The following is a 15,059-nucleotide window of genomic DNA, read 5'->3' on the forward strand; positions in this document are numbered from 1 at the left end:
CACACTAACAGGTGTACTGTATTTATGTGACGACGACAACAGTATAGGATGTTTCTTTCTGTAGTCATGCTTGTGACTAAAAAAAAAAAAAAGTTGTCCCTATAGTGAGTCGGCAAAGTGAAGATTGTATTTAAGGAACTTTGGACAGACAGACTTGTTTTTTTGTCAAATGTCATGGTAGCTTTAACATTCAGAAGCAAGTGTATTATCATTCTAATTGATTCCAGTGATACTAATAGTGCAGTTATGCCATCTACAAAAAAAAAAAAAAAATCTGCTTGTAAAAAATATATTTATTTTTAAAATCACCAGCTTGGCAAATACTTGCTACAGTATATTCAAAGTTATTTTATTATTTTAGTTCTTACTCTCATTTGGTCACCTCTCATAAAAAGACCTGCAGCCATTACCCGTGACTAACATCCACATCTATATGAAGAGACGGGACCATAGCAGCTGCATGATCATGCACACCTGCTGTCTGGTGATCCATGCTCCAGGTTTAGAGGCTTGTGCTCACTTAACCATTGCTGGATATTACACTCTTACCCCAAGAGGCATCATCTCACCCCTCAGTTCTGAGCAACATGAGCACTAAACTAGAACAACAATGGCATTGCAACGTCGCATCACTGTTGATAGGCTGTTGAATGCACCAAGCTTCCATACCGGATCAACAAGGGTTTGGGCAGCAGCAGCCCCTCTCCCTTCCCACCTTCCAACACACAAGGGTTTGGGCATTTCAAATAGGAAATCCTGTTGTGTGACAGTACCTGTTGTATTTGTGTGCCTGTAGATGCATTATACAATGGAGCAAAACAACAGGGAATAAATTAAGTGTTTTTTATTTGTGTGTGTGTGGTTTTTTTTTTCATGACATTTATATTTTAATAATTGGTACTCCAGCTTCTAATTCCCCAAAGGTATTGTTTGTTTGTTTGTTTTTTCTGTGCTGTCAGGCACATTTTAAAAATGCACACTGCATGAGGCATTTACATATTCTGTTTCTTCAGTGCCTCGTCTTTAACTCTCTCTGCAGGGCAAGCCCGTGGGGACCCCAGATGCCGGAGCATTTTTCCGTTTGATATCGGAGCATGGCGTGGCAGCCATGTTCACCGCCCCAACAGCAATCCGAGCAATCCGCCAGCATGACCCCCAGGCAGCCCTGGGGAGACAGCATCCCCTAACAAGGTAAAATACAGGGTGGGGGCAACATTCACCACAGAGCTATGAAACCTGTCTATTTATAATAAGATGTGGATTATGTTTAAAATGATCTAGAAACATGATAAAAATGTAAAATGGTGTTGCATTGCAGTGTGAATGGAATTTCTCGTTGATTTCTCCACTGTTGAGAAACGGCAAAGTGTGACTGCCTATGGCTGTTTTATCTTTGTTTGCTGTTGACTAAAACTTGAGCAATTTCCTGCCCCATGTGGAAATCCAAGCTGAATGCCTCTGCCTTCCTCCCTTGTGAAGAAAATTCTTGTAAAACAGCATACTGTCCTTCCTGTTTCTGTAAACAGGAAGGACCCCAGACCTGGGTGCACTTGCCTAAAACACTGGGGTACAAAAGCACACACATTACTCTGTAGCTCTCATTTTAACTGTGAAGATGACACTCTTCAAGCTATTTCCTTCCACCAAAGTATACATGCAGCTTGATAGAACCTCTGCAAGCTCTAGTGCATACATTAATGGCACTGTAGGGTAAGAATGTATAGTACTAAGGGATAATGCTTTCTGTTAGCAAATACACATCAGGATCAGTCTATCAATTACAAACTGTGGTTCCCTGAGCAGGTGGAACATCTGTACATTAAGCATGGTGTTCTGGTGTCCTCTTTCCTTCAGAAAAGCTCCTCAGTGAAAGTATCTCTCTCTTTACTGTTGGCAATTTTCCTGTTGGTGTTTTTTGCTTTTTGTTTTCTTCTTTCTTGTTTTATTATTCTGTCAGTTTTCTTGCAACCTTTACTCCACTTGACTGTAATCCTTGTGCTAGGTTTGTCATGGTCACTTGGGTTATCAAGCCGGAATGCTTTTCAGACAACAATGGAAAAACTAAACTTGAGTTCAGTTTGTGGTTGGCTATATTGCTTGCATTTTGGTAATATAACAAAACTAAAACTACATTGTAGTGTATGTAAGCTAAAATCGAAAAACAGGAAGATAAATAGCAGGGAGTATTGGAAGCAAGATACATTTAAATAAGGCTTGTACTTGTTGTCCTTTATCAGATTACGATGCATTCAGAGTAGTTTGTTCAACAGAAAGCTATTTATTTTGTTTTATCCCCGGTAAATATCTACCGTGTTGACGACATCCCATCACTCTGAACATTTTTGTACGTTTTTCACTTGTTTTTTTTTTCCTCTCAGACCAACAGGCTGAATGGGTTTTATTAATCAATGGCTGAGGTCTTTGCACCATGTGTTGTATTATGAGACAGAAGTCAGTTATGTGTGCTAATTCCCATTAAGATGGTTATTGTCAGCTTGCATATGAACATTGACTGGCAGTGTACAAGTGTTTATATTGGAATTAGAAAACGGAGACTGTATCTGACATTGGTAGAGTGTTTATATTGTTAAAGTATAGCTAACTTGACATTTTGCTTGTCTTCAAACACTTGCCATATGTCTGTGTTGACCATGGCCAATTAATATTAACACAGGTGCATGACAGCATCATTTTCCACTACATTTGTTATGGAGTGGACAATTTGTCTGCTAGTTGCCTGAAGCGGAAAATACGGGCTGTTGTGTTTTGGGTCTTCTGTTACTTGTGGTTTTTGGCCTAACCATTTCCTGTGTGGTGCAGTGGTTAAAGAAAAGGGCTTGTAACCAGGAGGTCCCCAGTTCAAATCTGTGTGACCCTGAGCAAGTCACTTAACCTCCTTGTGCTCCGTCTTACGGGTGAGATGTTGTTGTAAGTGACTCTGCAGCTGATGCATAGTTCACACACCCGAGTCTCTGTAAGTCACTTCGTAAGGCATCTGCTAAATAAACAAGTAATAAGGATGAAGCAACATCCACTTAACCAGAGTGCTTTTTACAGTTTTTTTGTTTTTTTTTTGTACATAATACGTAATTGTCCCATCCACCATCCCATCCCATCATTTTTGCAAAGGACAGAATGGATTACAGCAGATGATAAAAATATACATTGATGATGGCAAGATTTGCAATTTAATCGATGAATTTGAATAATCTTTGCAGTACTGGTGCCTACTGAATGCTTGTGTGCTTTATTATTATTATTATTATTATTATTATTATTATTATTATTATTATTATTATTATTATTATTTGTTTATTTAGCAAACGCTTTTATCCAAGGCGACTTACAGAGACTAGGGTGTGTGAACTATTCATCAGCTGCAGAGTCACTTACAGCTACATCTCACCCAAAAGACGGAGCACAAGGAGGTTAAGTGACTTGTTCAGGGTCACACAATGAGTCAGGTGGGATTTGAACCGGGGACCTCCTGGTTACAAGCCCTTTTCTTTAACCACTGGACCACACAGCCTCCTGTAATCTTGTTTTTGCATTGTCTACTGATAAGCGTGATAAATTCACCATGTTTAATGTTAATATCCAGAGATGTTTAGGTGAGGCCAGCTGTTTTCAATTTGATCAAACAGTGAAGGTAAATCTTTATCTTTTGAAATCAAACCAGTATTCATAGGCTCATTAGTTGCAGAAATGCAAACTAGTCTTTACATTTTCTATGTTTTTATAGAAGGTCATTTACATCTGAAAATGTAATATCATAAATGCTACAGTAAAACAATTAACTCTTTACAAACAAACCCCAGTAATGTGAGTATGTGTGTGAATGTAAGCGGTGGCTGTCTGACTGGTAAAAGCAGGTTCTAGTACTCGGTATCAGGCTGAGAATGGATGTTTTCCCTGTAGGATGCGGACGCTCTTTGTTGCTGGTGAACGCTGTGATGCGGACACTTTGGGCTGGGCGAAGAAAACGTTCAAGGTTCCTGTCCTGGACCACTGGTGGCAGACTGGTATGTAAAACATGGATAATGACTGCTTTTATACTACTCTAAAATGGTCAGGTAGGAGATGAATCATCGTGGCTATGTGGTTGGTCTTCTCTGTTTGTGTAAAGGGCATTTCCTCTCCACCAGTTGACTTCAGATAGTCTGTCTGGACAGTTATTTATTTATTTTTTATATATATATATATATTTTTTTTACTGTTCCGATATTAACCATTTCTCCATACTCATTTTGCTTCATTTTTCACAAACCAGGTGGTTTAGATATGACATTCCCATTGATTATGCTCCTGGATGTTTTGTTTTTGTTTTAACACATTATATTTAGTTGAGATATTTATCCCTCTGTTGAGGGTACTACTATAAAGAAGTCATTTTTTCTAAACGAGTGTGCTGTCGAAGGTTTATTAAACAGGTTTCATTATTATTTTATTATTTATTTCTTAGCAGACGCCCTTATCCAGGGCGACTTACAATCGCAAGCAAATACAAATACATTCAAGTGTTACAATATAAGTCATACAATAGAACAAGAAATACAATAATTCTCAAGTGTGACAAACCACAATTCAATAATACAGCAGATAATAGTGAAAGTTACATCAGGATATGATTAAGTAGTGATAGTTACATCAGGATATGATTAAGTACAAAATACTACAGATTAAACACTTGGGAGATTACAATATTCTGAGGTACAGGATTAAATGCAGTAAAATAGGGGGCAGATAAGAGCAAAATAAAGCATATTTAAATGAAGGGTGATAGTGTCCCAGGATACAACAGAGGAGTTCTACAGGTGCTGTTCCTTTGGAACGTGCTTGTCCGTCTTTTCTCTCCGTTCTGAGATGCTGCTGCAGTCTTGTTGTCTTGCTGTTATTCTTTTTGTCTGTTCTGGTCAAAACCTGGATAGTGACATCTAATGTGAATTCGTTCTGCTTAGTTTTTATTTGACTACACATTATTAAAGAGAGAACTGGAAGTTATTTCATTAGCTGTGCATCTATACATTTTAATGGTTGTCATTAATGTAATCTACTTCAGTGCTGAGGCTGAATCCGAGCAGCTACCCGCCCAGGCACATTCTTATTGGGTTTGTCGTTTGTAACAGAATTCAGCTCAGGACATGTTTACGTGCAAGGCATTTAATGATGTAAGGATTGCTAATAGGTAATGCACACATTTAAATAACACTACATATAAATCAAGTGAGTCCAAGATGAAATCCAGCAGGTGAATTGAAGCCTGGTGTCACTTCCTAAAACACAGAGAAAGTAATAGAGCGTTATAGTGCTTGGGTTGATTTCCTAATGTCTTCCAGTTTTGTAAAAGGTTTCATTTGAGTGCATGCGATGGTTACGGCTTGATAAGAAGGCTTATACCACCGAATCGATTTCCAATGTGTTCATTAGAAAAGCTGTAGTAGTCTTTTCACGAAAAGGCTTATCTCCTGAGCTTTATTTGTCACTGGTGAAATGCTTTGGTAGAAGACAAATGCTAATGCTGGGAGGAACTAGTCAGATAGATTCATCATAGGAATTAACTGAGGTTGGAAAGGCTTGTTTCAAGATTAATCTTTGATAGAGCAAGGTCCAGCTTAATGTTCAGAAATCTACACGCCCTCTACATGCTATCTGTATACGAGATGAAAACCTCTAAAATAAATTTCAATTCTCCTTGATAGTGTTAAAGGTTCAGTATCATAGTTTAACCTTAATAGTGTTTTGCATGCCTTCTTTTGTGTCAGGATTGAGGCGCTGTGGTGTAAAGCATCATTATAGACATTAGCTTCAGTCAGGTCTTCTCTTGCACAACTTCCAGTTCATCATCCTGTGCCTGTCCCCTAACAGAAAGGAATTCCCTCTGCATGTTCTAGAATCTAATTAGATCAGTCCATAGTTTTGGTGCAGTAGTTAAGTTGTTATGCTAGTATGGATATGAAGCTTGGAGTTCTCTGTAGTCACGAGGTGTAGTTGGTCAACAGTTCAACGTGCCGGCATGCAATGGGCTACAGCTACTGAAGGACGTTGGTTTCCATAAGGCTTATGAACAATTTATGCAGTTGAAAGATCAGCCACTTCTTCTAGCTCTGGTGTGATTCATACTGTTAAGGTTAAGAGTTTCTGCCACCCTGGTAAGCCGGGTATTGTGTGGAAAGTTATTGGAGTGGATGCAGGCCACCGATAGTCAAGGGCTTCTGTAAATTTATATTTAATTCATATTTTTCCAGAGACAAAAGAAAAACAACAGATGCATGCTGTGCAAACAAAAGGTGAAAGGAAAGCCCTCCCTAGAGACTGAGGCCCTGGAAACGAAGCTTTTCTGTAGAAAGGTATTTGTCCCTTATGGCAAGGCAGGCACTCAAGCACTGCAATTGCTCATTAGTGGGTCTGTGGGGGTAGGGGGTAGGTTACATGTGTACATTACAGGCAAATAGAAGGTAGATGTGGTGTTAGGTGTATTGCTTGTAGTCTACATGCAGTGTGACTATTCTCCACAGAATATATCATCTTTTAGAAGATTCAAATGTTGGTCACTGTGGCAATGTGCCCCGTCCCTGTGTGCATTTGTATGTTGCGTGCGTGTGTTAATGTTGGTGTATAGTCATTGGTACACGGGATATAAACGGGTCTGTGTTTCACGTATATTTAAAAAGTGTAGATTTGTATTTAGGCACGAGGAGAGCACAAATCACTTCACGTGCTGGTTAAATGTAATATGTGAGCACGGGGTTGCACAGAATTAATTCACGTGCTGGGATTCAAGTGAATAATTAATTAGTAATTGAATCCCAGCACAACAGTATATATAGAGACACGTAGCACTCAGTCAGGGTTGGGTGTTCGGAAGAGGAGAACGGGTGAGAGAGAGAGGAGAGTTAAAATAAGTAAGATCGTAAACGTAAAGTGTTTGTTCTCACCGTGTCTGTTTGTCTGTCCGTGCACCGTTTGTTTAGTGTTAGTCCGTTTTGTATGTCTGTTTATTTTGGCGCAAGTGCCGTGTCCTGTTTTGTGTACCGTTTCAAACCTTTTTATTTGTTAATAAACGCTGAGTGCAGCCATTGCACTCAGCTCACCACCGTCTCTGTCTGTGAATTCTGCTTCTGGTCTGACGCCACCCACTCCGGCCGTCTTTGTGACAGTCACCAAGAAACCATACCGGTAGCCTCAATTCAATTTATATATTGTCTTTCAAATCTGTATCTTTTATAATTGCGATGAACTTTGTCATAAAGCTCTGGGTATTTTTTCAACTGCAAATATTATTATTTCCTCCGTCATTCTGGAGACTGCTTCATCCTGCTGGACCACGCGCATTGAAGCTGTTCTCTGATTGGTTAATTCCCTAGTTGTCGCACGACAAATCGCAAAAGATAGGATTCAATCCTATTTATTTTGTGTTGCCCTGGCATCACTTCCGCGTCGCCTGTGGTGTGAAAGATACTTCTCACAAGTATATGTTGAATTCATTTTGTTGCATTGCTTCACAGTTTCGCTTGTTGCATTGTGTCCGGTGTGTAGAGGCCTTTTATCTAAAAATGATTCCCAGTGAGTATACATATTCTGGACTTGTGATCCTGGAAATACATTACTGAAATGTAGGGGTCACTTATTACTGTATACCTGTCACTTGAAGATTGTTGGGTCCAGCAAATTGCCCCATCAAAAATGACACTTTATTTATACAATGAGGTAAACTGTGTTTCCTCAGCTGCTCACAGACACGTCTGTTCTCTCTGCAGTGAGCTACAGGTGTGTGAAATAGTGCAGAAACCAGCCTGTAATTACACCAATAGATCACTATTCTGTAGCAGCAGCCCTGTTTCAGTTCATTATGTGCCAGGCATTTGCCACCAGTTTACATGAACAGATGGCTCTTCTGTTATTATGTGACTTCAATTTCACCAGCTAGCTTCCTCTTAATCCCTTTCTTTTCAGTTTAAATCCACAGCACCCTTTAAGAGGCACATCCATCCTGCTGTCTTTATTCTGTTTTTTTTATACAGGAGTGAATTCTGATATTGTATATGTAACCTGACTCTGGATTTGGTTGCGCCCTTGAAATAACCTTTTCTCTGTTTTAAATTGCAATACTCATTTAACATAATTTAAAAAATAAAAAAGCTAGCAGGAACTGGTCAAACTGTATTGAAGGATGCTGATAATGTCTGAGCTATTTTAGGATAAACTGTGGAGGGGGATAAAATATGAAGGTTGCTGATGTCATCCTTGTTGCCTGGCAACCACTGTTTTTCCAGTTCATAGCTCTGTGCTTGCTTACAATGGTTTTGCAGATTCTGCTGATTTAGTGGAGAGTTGGAGGTTGTTGTTGTTGTTGTTATTATGATCTTTAAAAAAAATCCTTTGCAAGCTTTACTAAAGATGTATTTATCAAATAGCCTGTCTTCACAGAAAAGCTGTGTCTGGTGATAAATGCAGCTTTAAAATGAGATATTTTTGACAGTTTTTAAAAATCTTTCATATTCTTTATTGATATTACTTGAGTGCTAACCATGGTTTTATAATTGCATTCTTATTCCACTGTCTCGGTTTCACTGCAATGGTTTAGCTGCACTCAGGCCATGTGACCTGTGACCTGTGACCAGAAGGAGTTGCTGGGTATCATTACACTTTAATGTTTTATTCAGAACAAAACATATAAAACAAAACATCTAGTTTGCATTACTAGCAGACTCATTTTAAGTTTTTTGAATATCTTTAGTTTTAACTGGAGCATTGGAGTGGGTTAACAAACAATGTTAGCAACCAGAGCCTAAGCAAAGGAAAAGATGGCTAGCTCACATTCTGGGAGCTCTGATGAATATCTATATTTTGGACTTGTGGGAAGAGGGTGATTTTCGTTGCAGCTCGTGAACAATGGAAAAGTTGCCATAGGAGGGAGGGAGGGAGGTCATGCACAGCATCTATTTTAATTGTGGTGTCCCTGCTATTTACTATCGCTAGCACTGGACCCCAACATTTGGATTGCCTGCACTCATTCATAAAACTATTGCTTCAGTAAGCTACTAAAGCACCAGTGGGTACTGCAGGTAGTTCTTCACCTCAGGAAAAGAAAACACACACAAGGACATGACTGGAGTGGAACCAACATTGTGTAAGCTTTTGTTTGCTAGTCTTACTCCCGCTTATTGTGTTTCACCAACCTCTCAATTGTCTGTGGAAAGGACCAGTATGAAATAGTTTACTGTGGGTGATGCTGATACATGCGTGTAAGACTCCTGTCAGACAGGAGTATCACTCAGGCATGTATTGTATTGTGGCATCCCCGTTATTGTAGTTTGCTTATGAGTGTTTCCAGTCCTTTCATGCGGATTCAGTCTGCGTATAACGTTGCCCTCATCCCTAGCAAACAGCCTGAAGCTCTGCTAAGAGGAATGTTGTATACCAGAACCTTATGGGATCCAATCTTAAAGCATGATTGATTATTTATTTATTTATTTATTTATTTATTTAGTTAGTAGAGAGGTCTGCCAAAGTACTTGCCAGCAATCCCTATTGGGATGGCATGGCTGCTAGGCATACAGTGGAAATCTGTTTATACACAGAGGAGTGTTGGATGAAATGTCTATGTGGAGTATCTTTTCTTGGTAGAGATTTATTTTATTTCAACTATATTCTGCATTTTTCAGTCGTTTATAATATTAAATGACAATGTGATACTTTTCTAGCAATGACCATTGTACAAGGTTTATGCAGAATCTGGATTTGTGCATCCCATGTAGCAAACATATGGCAAGGGATGCAGGGAGCACTTGGATTATGAATTCCAGCTCACCAATAAGCTTCCAGTCTAATTACAGGGAGCATTTGATGTGGTGCACAGTGAGCAAGCTGATGTCACTGCAGGAGAATCGGACATGCCTGCATTTGCATATTCTTTAATTAAACGATGTTCTTTGACCGAGCCTTCAGCTAGATTGTGGAACGAACAGGACACATCTGTGTCTACAGCTCTGCTCATAACCTGGACAGACATGCAGGACCTTCGTGATGAATAACTCAAGCTTCCAGCACAATCTGTTCTTATTCATACAGCACATTTAATCAAAATAAAAAGTAAACTTGAATCTGGAATCTGGACTCAGGGATTGGAGGTATCTGTCCTCATCTCTCACTGCAGGTTTAATACCTTCCTAGGTTTGATATACAGCTGGACAAGTTAAGCATGATGCATTTGAGCTTTCTGAATTGTGCTTGCTTCAGTGAGGGCTATATGTTTATCAGAGCAGTCTACAAGGTAAAGGAATAAGTACATAGACTCTCTAAGAAACCAATGGTGACACCATGTAAAGAAAGAAATAGACTGACACGGTTTGATGAATGGTTCAAAGCAAAGAGCCAAGAGAACGTGGATCTGTGGAACACATTTGTAATGGTATATTTTGCTTGCAAATTATATAATGGTACCATTCTAGAAGGCTCACTGCTATCTGTAATCAAGTAGGTGTTTGGGAGGCTTAGATGTTGCAGCACAATGTGACTTGCCTGATATGCCAGAAATTCTTTGTGATGGAAATACTGTGCAAGGATCTATTTTAATAATTTAAACCCTCCTGTATATGAGTATATTGCAAACTTTTACAATTGGTAATACACTAAAGAGATTCATAAAAACTGTTGGTACTGAAAGGGCCCTACATTAATTGAGTGGATAATCTGAACTCCTGTACAGGCAGCCTGTGAATATTCTCCAAGACAAGCCAAAGGATTTAGATAGGCATATTCTTGCCCTCAAATGGGTGTCCTTTTTCTGAGTGGTTTAGACAGGCTGTCTGCTCTCTGTGCAATGGCTCTCTGTGTGATTAAGAAAATGGGAGATTCTTTCTCTGCTGTTGTCAAACTGCAATTTAGAAAAGACGCTTTTGTATGTATTTGTCACTTACCTGTATTTGGCAGTTTGCAAAGCACCATGTTTTGTTAGGCGTTGAGTATGTAAACTCTTTGAAGAGAGCCAGGCACTACATAGTTGACCCCAGTGAAAAGCGTATGCTGTCCTTTTAATCCTGTGTATGGCTGGATGGAATGGTGTTTTTATAGTTTCACTAGTAAAAATATCTGGTTAATGTTGCCCTACAGCAAATGCTTAGGAAATCAGCAAATTGTCCCCCAGATTTAAATTTTAAAACCTTTACTGCTCCAATCTGCTGATATAGGAAGGAATGCTGTTGCTGTTTTCAAAAATCCAATAGACTCATAGCGGATTATTATGCTCCTTGTTAGGTTCATACTAAATATGAGATGAGCCACTTTAGGTGATCTGAGCAGAACAGTTCAGATGTTCAAAAACACACAAGCTAAATTAAAAGGATCAGTGATATAAAGATTTGATGCCAACAGAAAGGGACATGCTACAGTATGTGATTGGCTGTAAGCAGTCACATTTTTTTAATCAATAGGTGTAATTGCGGGCATCATCATGAGAGGCTGCTGTCTAATGATGTCAGACGTTGTCAGTGAGGGTTGAAAGGTCAACCCAGCACACAGAAAAGCCCATTGTTGAGTAACATGGCCCTCTACAGCTAGGTGGCACTATTCCTCCACCTGTCATCACCATACTCCTTTCCAAGCTGTTTATAATAATCCTTTTAACATACTACTTTCAGAGTACATTTGATAAGTTAAAACTCCCAGCTGAATTCTTCTGAACTGGTTTTGCGCCATTTCTTTATAATTCAGTACTGATGTATTTAAAGGGTACATAAGGACCTTTTTATTTTATTGTTACATGTTCCCATGTGTTGCTACAACTGTTTATGTGAGGTGTGTGTTTAATTTTTTTTTTTTTTTTTTACATTTTGACCACTTTTTTAAAACTTTTAAATTGCATTCCCTGCCTCAAGATGGCTTCCCATGTACCTGCATGGACCTCTCCAGAACTACATTTCCCATCATCCTACTCACATGTGACAGATGGATTTACTAGTGAGCAGGAGGATGATGGGAAATGTAGTTTTGAGAGGTCCATGCGGGTACATGGGAAGCTGTCTTGAGGCAGGGAATGCAATGTAAAAAAAGTGGTCAATGTAAAAAAATATTATTTAAATACATAAACAATACACACACCTTACGTAAACAGTTGTAGCAACACATGGGAACATGTAACACAATAAAATAAAAAGGTCTTTATGTACCCTTTAAGAACCAGTACACTGAAGGAGGGACTAGCTAATGTTTAGTTGACTTTGTTTCTTGTAAGTTTTACCTTTTAGTATTACCTTCTAGTATTTTTAAACTGTGCAGTTTTATTAAGCAAACAATTGTCACTTCATGTTGCTATGGTATTCTAATAATTTGAGAGACAACATGAGACCCTGTTTAAATGAACATGTTGTGTTTTATTTGATGGTTTTATTTCCAAGTTCTGTTTTTTATTAGAAAGTGGATCCCCAATAACAGCCTCTTGCATCGGCCTTGGAAATTCTCTGACCCCACCTGCTGGACAAGCTGGCAAACCTGTACCAGGATACAATGGTAAAGACATGTAGACGCTGCCTGTATTCAGTGCTGTTACATATCAGGACTTTCATTAGGCAAACTTGTGACTGTAAACCAGACAGTGGGCTAGAGTAAGTTGTGAATACATAGCGTGTTAGTTTATAAATGACTGGGTTTTCTACTGTCACCTGGATAGTTTTGCTGAAATGGCTTTTTAAGCATGTGTAATACAAATGTACTGTTTAAGTGATTTTTAAATGAGCATCTTTAAAACCTTGAAGGTGGTGCTTTTCGTGCATGTGTGAACTTTAATACCGATTTCAGCAGACTCAATTTTACCACTGTCAGTTAAGCTTCTGAGAATTGTGTTGCAGGATGCTGATTAGAAGCTGACAGACTTTTTAAGATGCAACCACTAGTTTTGGAGATGAAAGAAGAATAGGAAAGCTACTTTGCAAGTTCCATCAGTTTCCCATTGAGTGTACTGTGACACAGACAACTGACTTCACCCGTTGTGTGCTGTTTCACAGTCATGGTCCTGGACTACAGCATGCAGAAAGTGAAGTCGAAGACTCTGGGAAACATTGTGGTAAAGTAAGGAAGGCTGACCTTTTGAATGATTACAGCAACACTTGTACACGTCTACAGGCAGAATTTCTATCCCAGGAATTGGTTCGGTGCTGTGAAATTAAATGCTGTTGTTACAATGATCGTTAGTGAGTGAGGAATTATAATTGGGGCCAAATTACTAGCTGCCAAAGCATCCAAGCATGCAAGCTTTTTTTTTTTTAATGCTGTTAACGTTTTACAGGAAACACAGATAGAACGAATACATTTTGAAATATGTAGAAAATCTATTATAAACCGTAAACATTTTAAAATGTTGTTGTAAACCTCTGTTACATTCTATACAGTCACGCAAGTGGTTTGTAAACTTTTAGAATAGAATGTTGGATTAGCTGCGTAGTGTACAGTTCACAGATGAAGACATTCGATGTTTGTCTGCTTGACTTAGTTTCTGATAAGTGTTGCCTCTTGCTATTTAGTATACATTATACCGCCCGCCCTTTATAATCTGATTTGATGTAGCAAAGCAACTAGGTTGACATATTTTTTTTTTTTTCTCTCAATATCGGCCTAGGATCAGCAGGACCAGAGATGATGATGATGTTGTTTGTGTGTGTGGTGTTTTTTTTTTTTTTTTTTTTTTTTTAAACAAGTAAATAAATAGAACCCCCTTCTGAGAGATTAGTTTTGCTGCACAGCCCCTGATTAGAACCTGAGGTACTGAGAGCCAAATAACAATCTGGAAGGAAAGCCAATTGAACTACAATAAAATAATATGAAATACTGTTGTCCTGGGGTTTGATGTATGTTAATAACTAGAAAGTTTCTCTCATTGCTTACAGAAGTCATTCTTTGGGGTTTTCTTTTCTTTCTCCATTTTAAGGTTGCCACTGCCTCCAGGTGCAGTAACCACTCTCTGGGAAAACGACGGCATCTTCAGTGAACTCTATTTCACCACGTTTCCTGTAAGCGTTTCCATCCTCAGATCTTAAAACACTATTTCTGTCTCTCTGTTGCTGCTGATGTTAAATTTAATGAAAGTCTTGTATTTCAAATTTTAAAATTGCCTTCTCATACACAACATTATCGCGCGCGCGCGTGTGTGAGAGAGAGGTTTGTCTTGTTAAAAGCATTGTGGAGTACGTGTGTACGATTTCCCACCAAAAGTGTAGGAGGAGGAACCCACTGGAATGACTGTCTCCTTTCAGTTCAGGTTTGGTTATCCTGTGTAGATTATTCCAAAACAAATCATTATTGTTGCAGACCTTATTGGTTTTAACCCATCTCTCTCTGCTTGGAATAAAAGCACAGTTGGGATTAAATAGAATTAGGACTTTGTTTTTAAGCTGTTTTAATTCCCCTCACATACATTCAGCCTAATTCTACATTTTCATTACGGTGACTGTTTAGACACCTGTAGAAAGTTATTTCCACTACTGTGACTGGTAGTTATTTCTGATTTGCCATAGACACCAAAGGCTAAGAGAAATAATACACCCCTCAAGGCTCTTGGGTTGAAGAACACAAATAGATTCAGCTCTGTGCTCCTGCTATTCCAAACTCCTAGTGGACTGAATATCAGCTTCTAGGATTTGATTTCATTATTTGCCTCTCCTTCAATTACCCTGTAGCAAAGTGCTGCCTGTGTTACTTCAACAGCAAGGTATATAGCACCGCCTAGTGGTACACATTCATGTGAAGATTTCTTGGTTTCAGATATTGTAATATAAGGGCCTCTTTGACAATAATGGTCCAAAAAGACGCATATTAAGCAAAACCCCTCTCTTGTTTCCAGGGTTACTATGACACCATGGATGCAGGCTACATGGATGAGGAGAATTACTTGTACGTCATGTCTCGTGTTGATGATGTAATCAATGTTGCTGGCCACAGGATTTCCACAGGGGCACTGGAGGAGGTGAGGCTGTAAGCAGAACTAAGTGTTCCTTCAAGGGTATTTGTAGCAACGAGTGTTTCAGTGGTTAGACAACTAGGGTACAGCACAGACGGGTGAGTCTTTA

At 39.0% G+C, this 15,059-nt stretch overlaps 1 protein-coding gene across 3 annotated transcripts in view; it reads left to right on the top strand.

Moving 5' to 3' along the window:
- The window catches only part of acss3 (acyl-CoA synthetase short chain family member 3), a 30,999-nt gene that overhangs the window by 11,315 nt on the left and 4,625 nt on the right, over positions 1–15,059 (top strand). For 2 of the 3 annotated variants that reach the window (XM_058985665.1, XM_034033137.3), the window contains exons 8-13: positions 1,040–1,191; positions 3,919–4,022; positions 12,412–12,507; positions 13,002–13,065; positions 13,922–14,003; positions 14,834–14,956. In XM_058985665.1, the coding sequence (XP_058841648.1) occupies positions 1,040–1,191; positions 3,919–4,022; positions 12,412–12,507; positions 13,002–13,065; positions 13,922–14,003; positions 14,834–14,956 (621 nt within the window). The other variant, XM_058985666.1, reaches the window with a different exon arrangement.

The sequence above is a fragment of the Acipenser ruthenus genome, chromosome 14 (genome assembly GCF_902713425.1).
Source record: "Acipenser ruthenus chromosome 14, fAciRut3.2 maternal haplotype, whole genome shotgun sequence".
NCBI classification, from domain to species: domain Eukaryota; kingdom Metazoa; phylum Chordata; class Actinopteri; order Acipenseriformes; family Acipenseridae; genus Acipenser; species Acipenser ruthenus.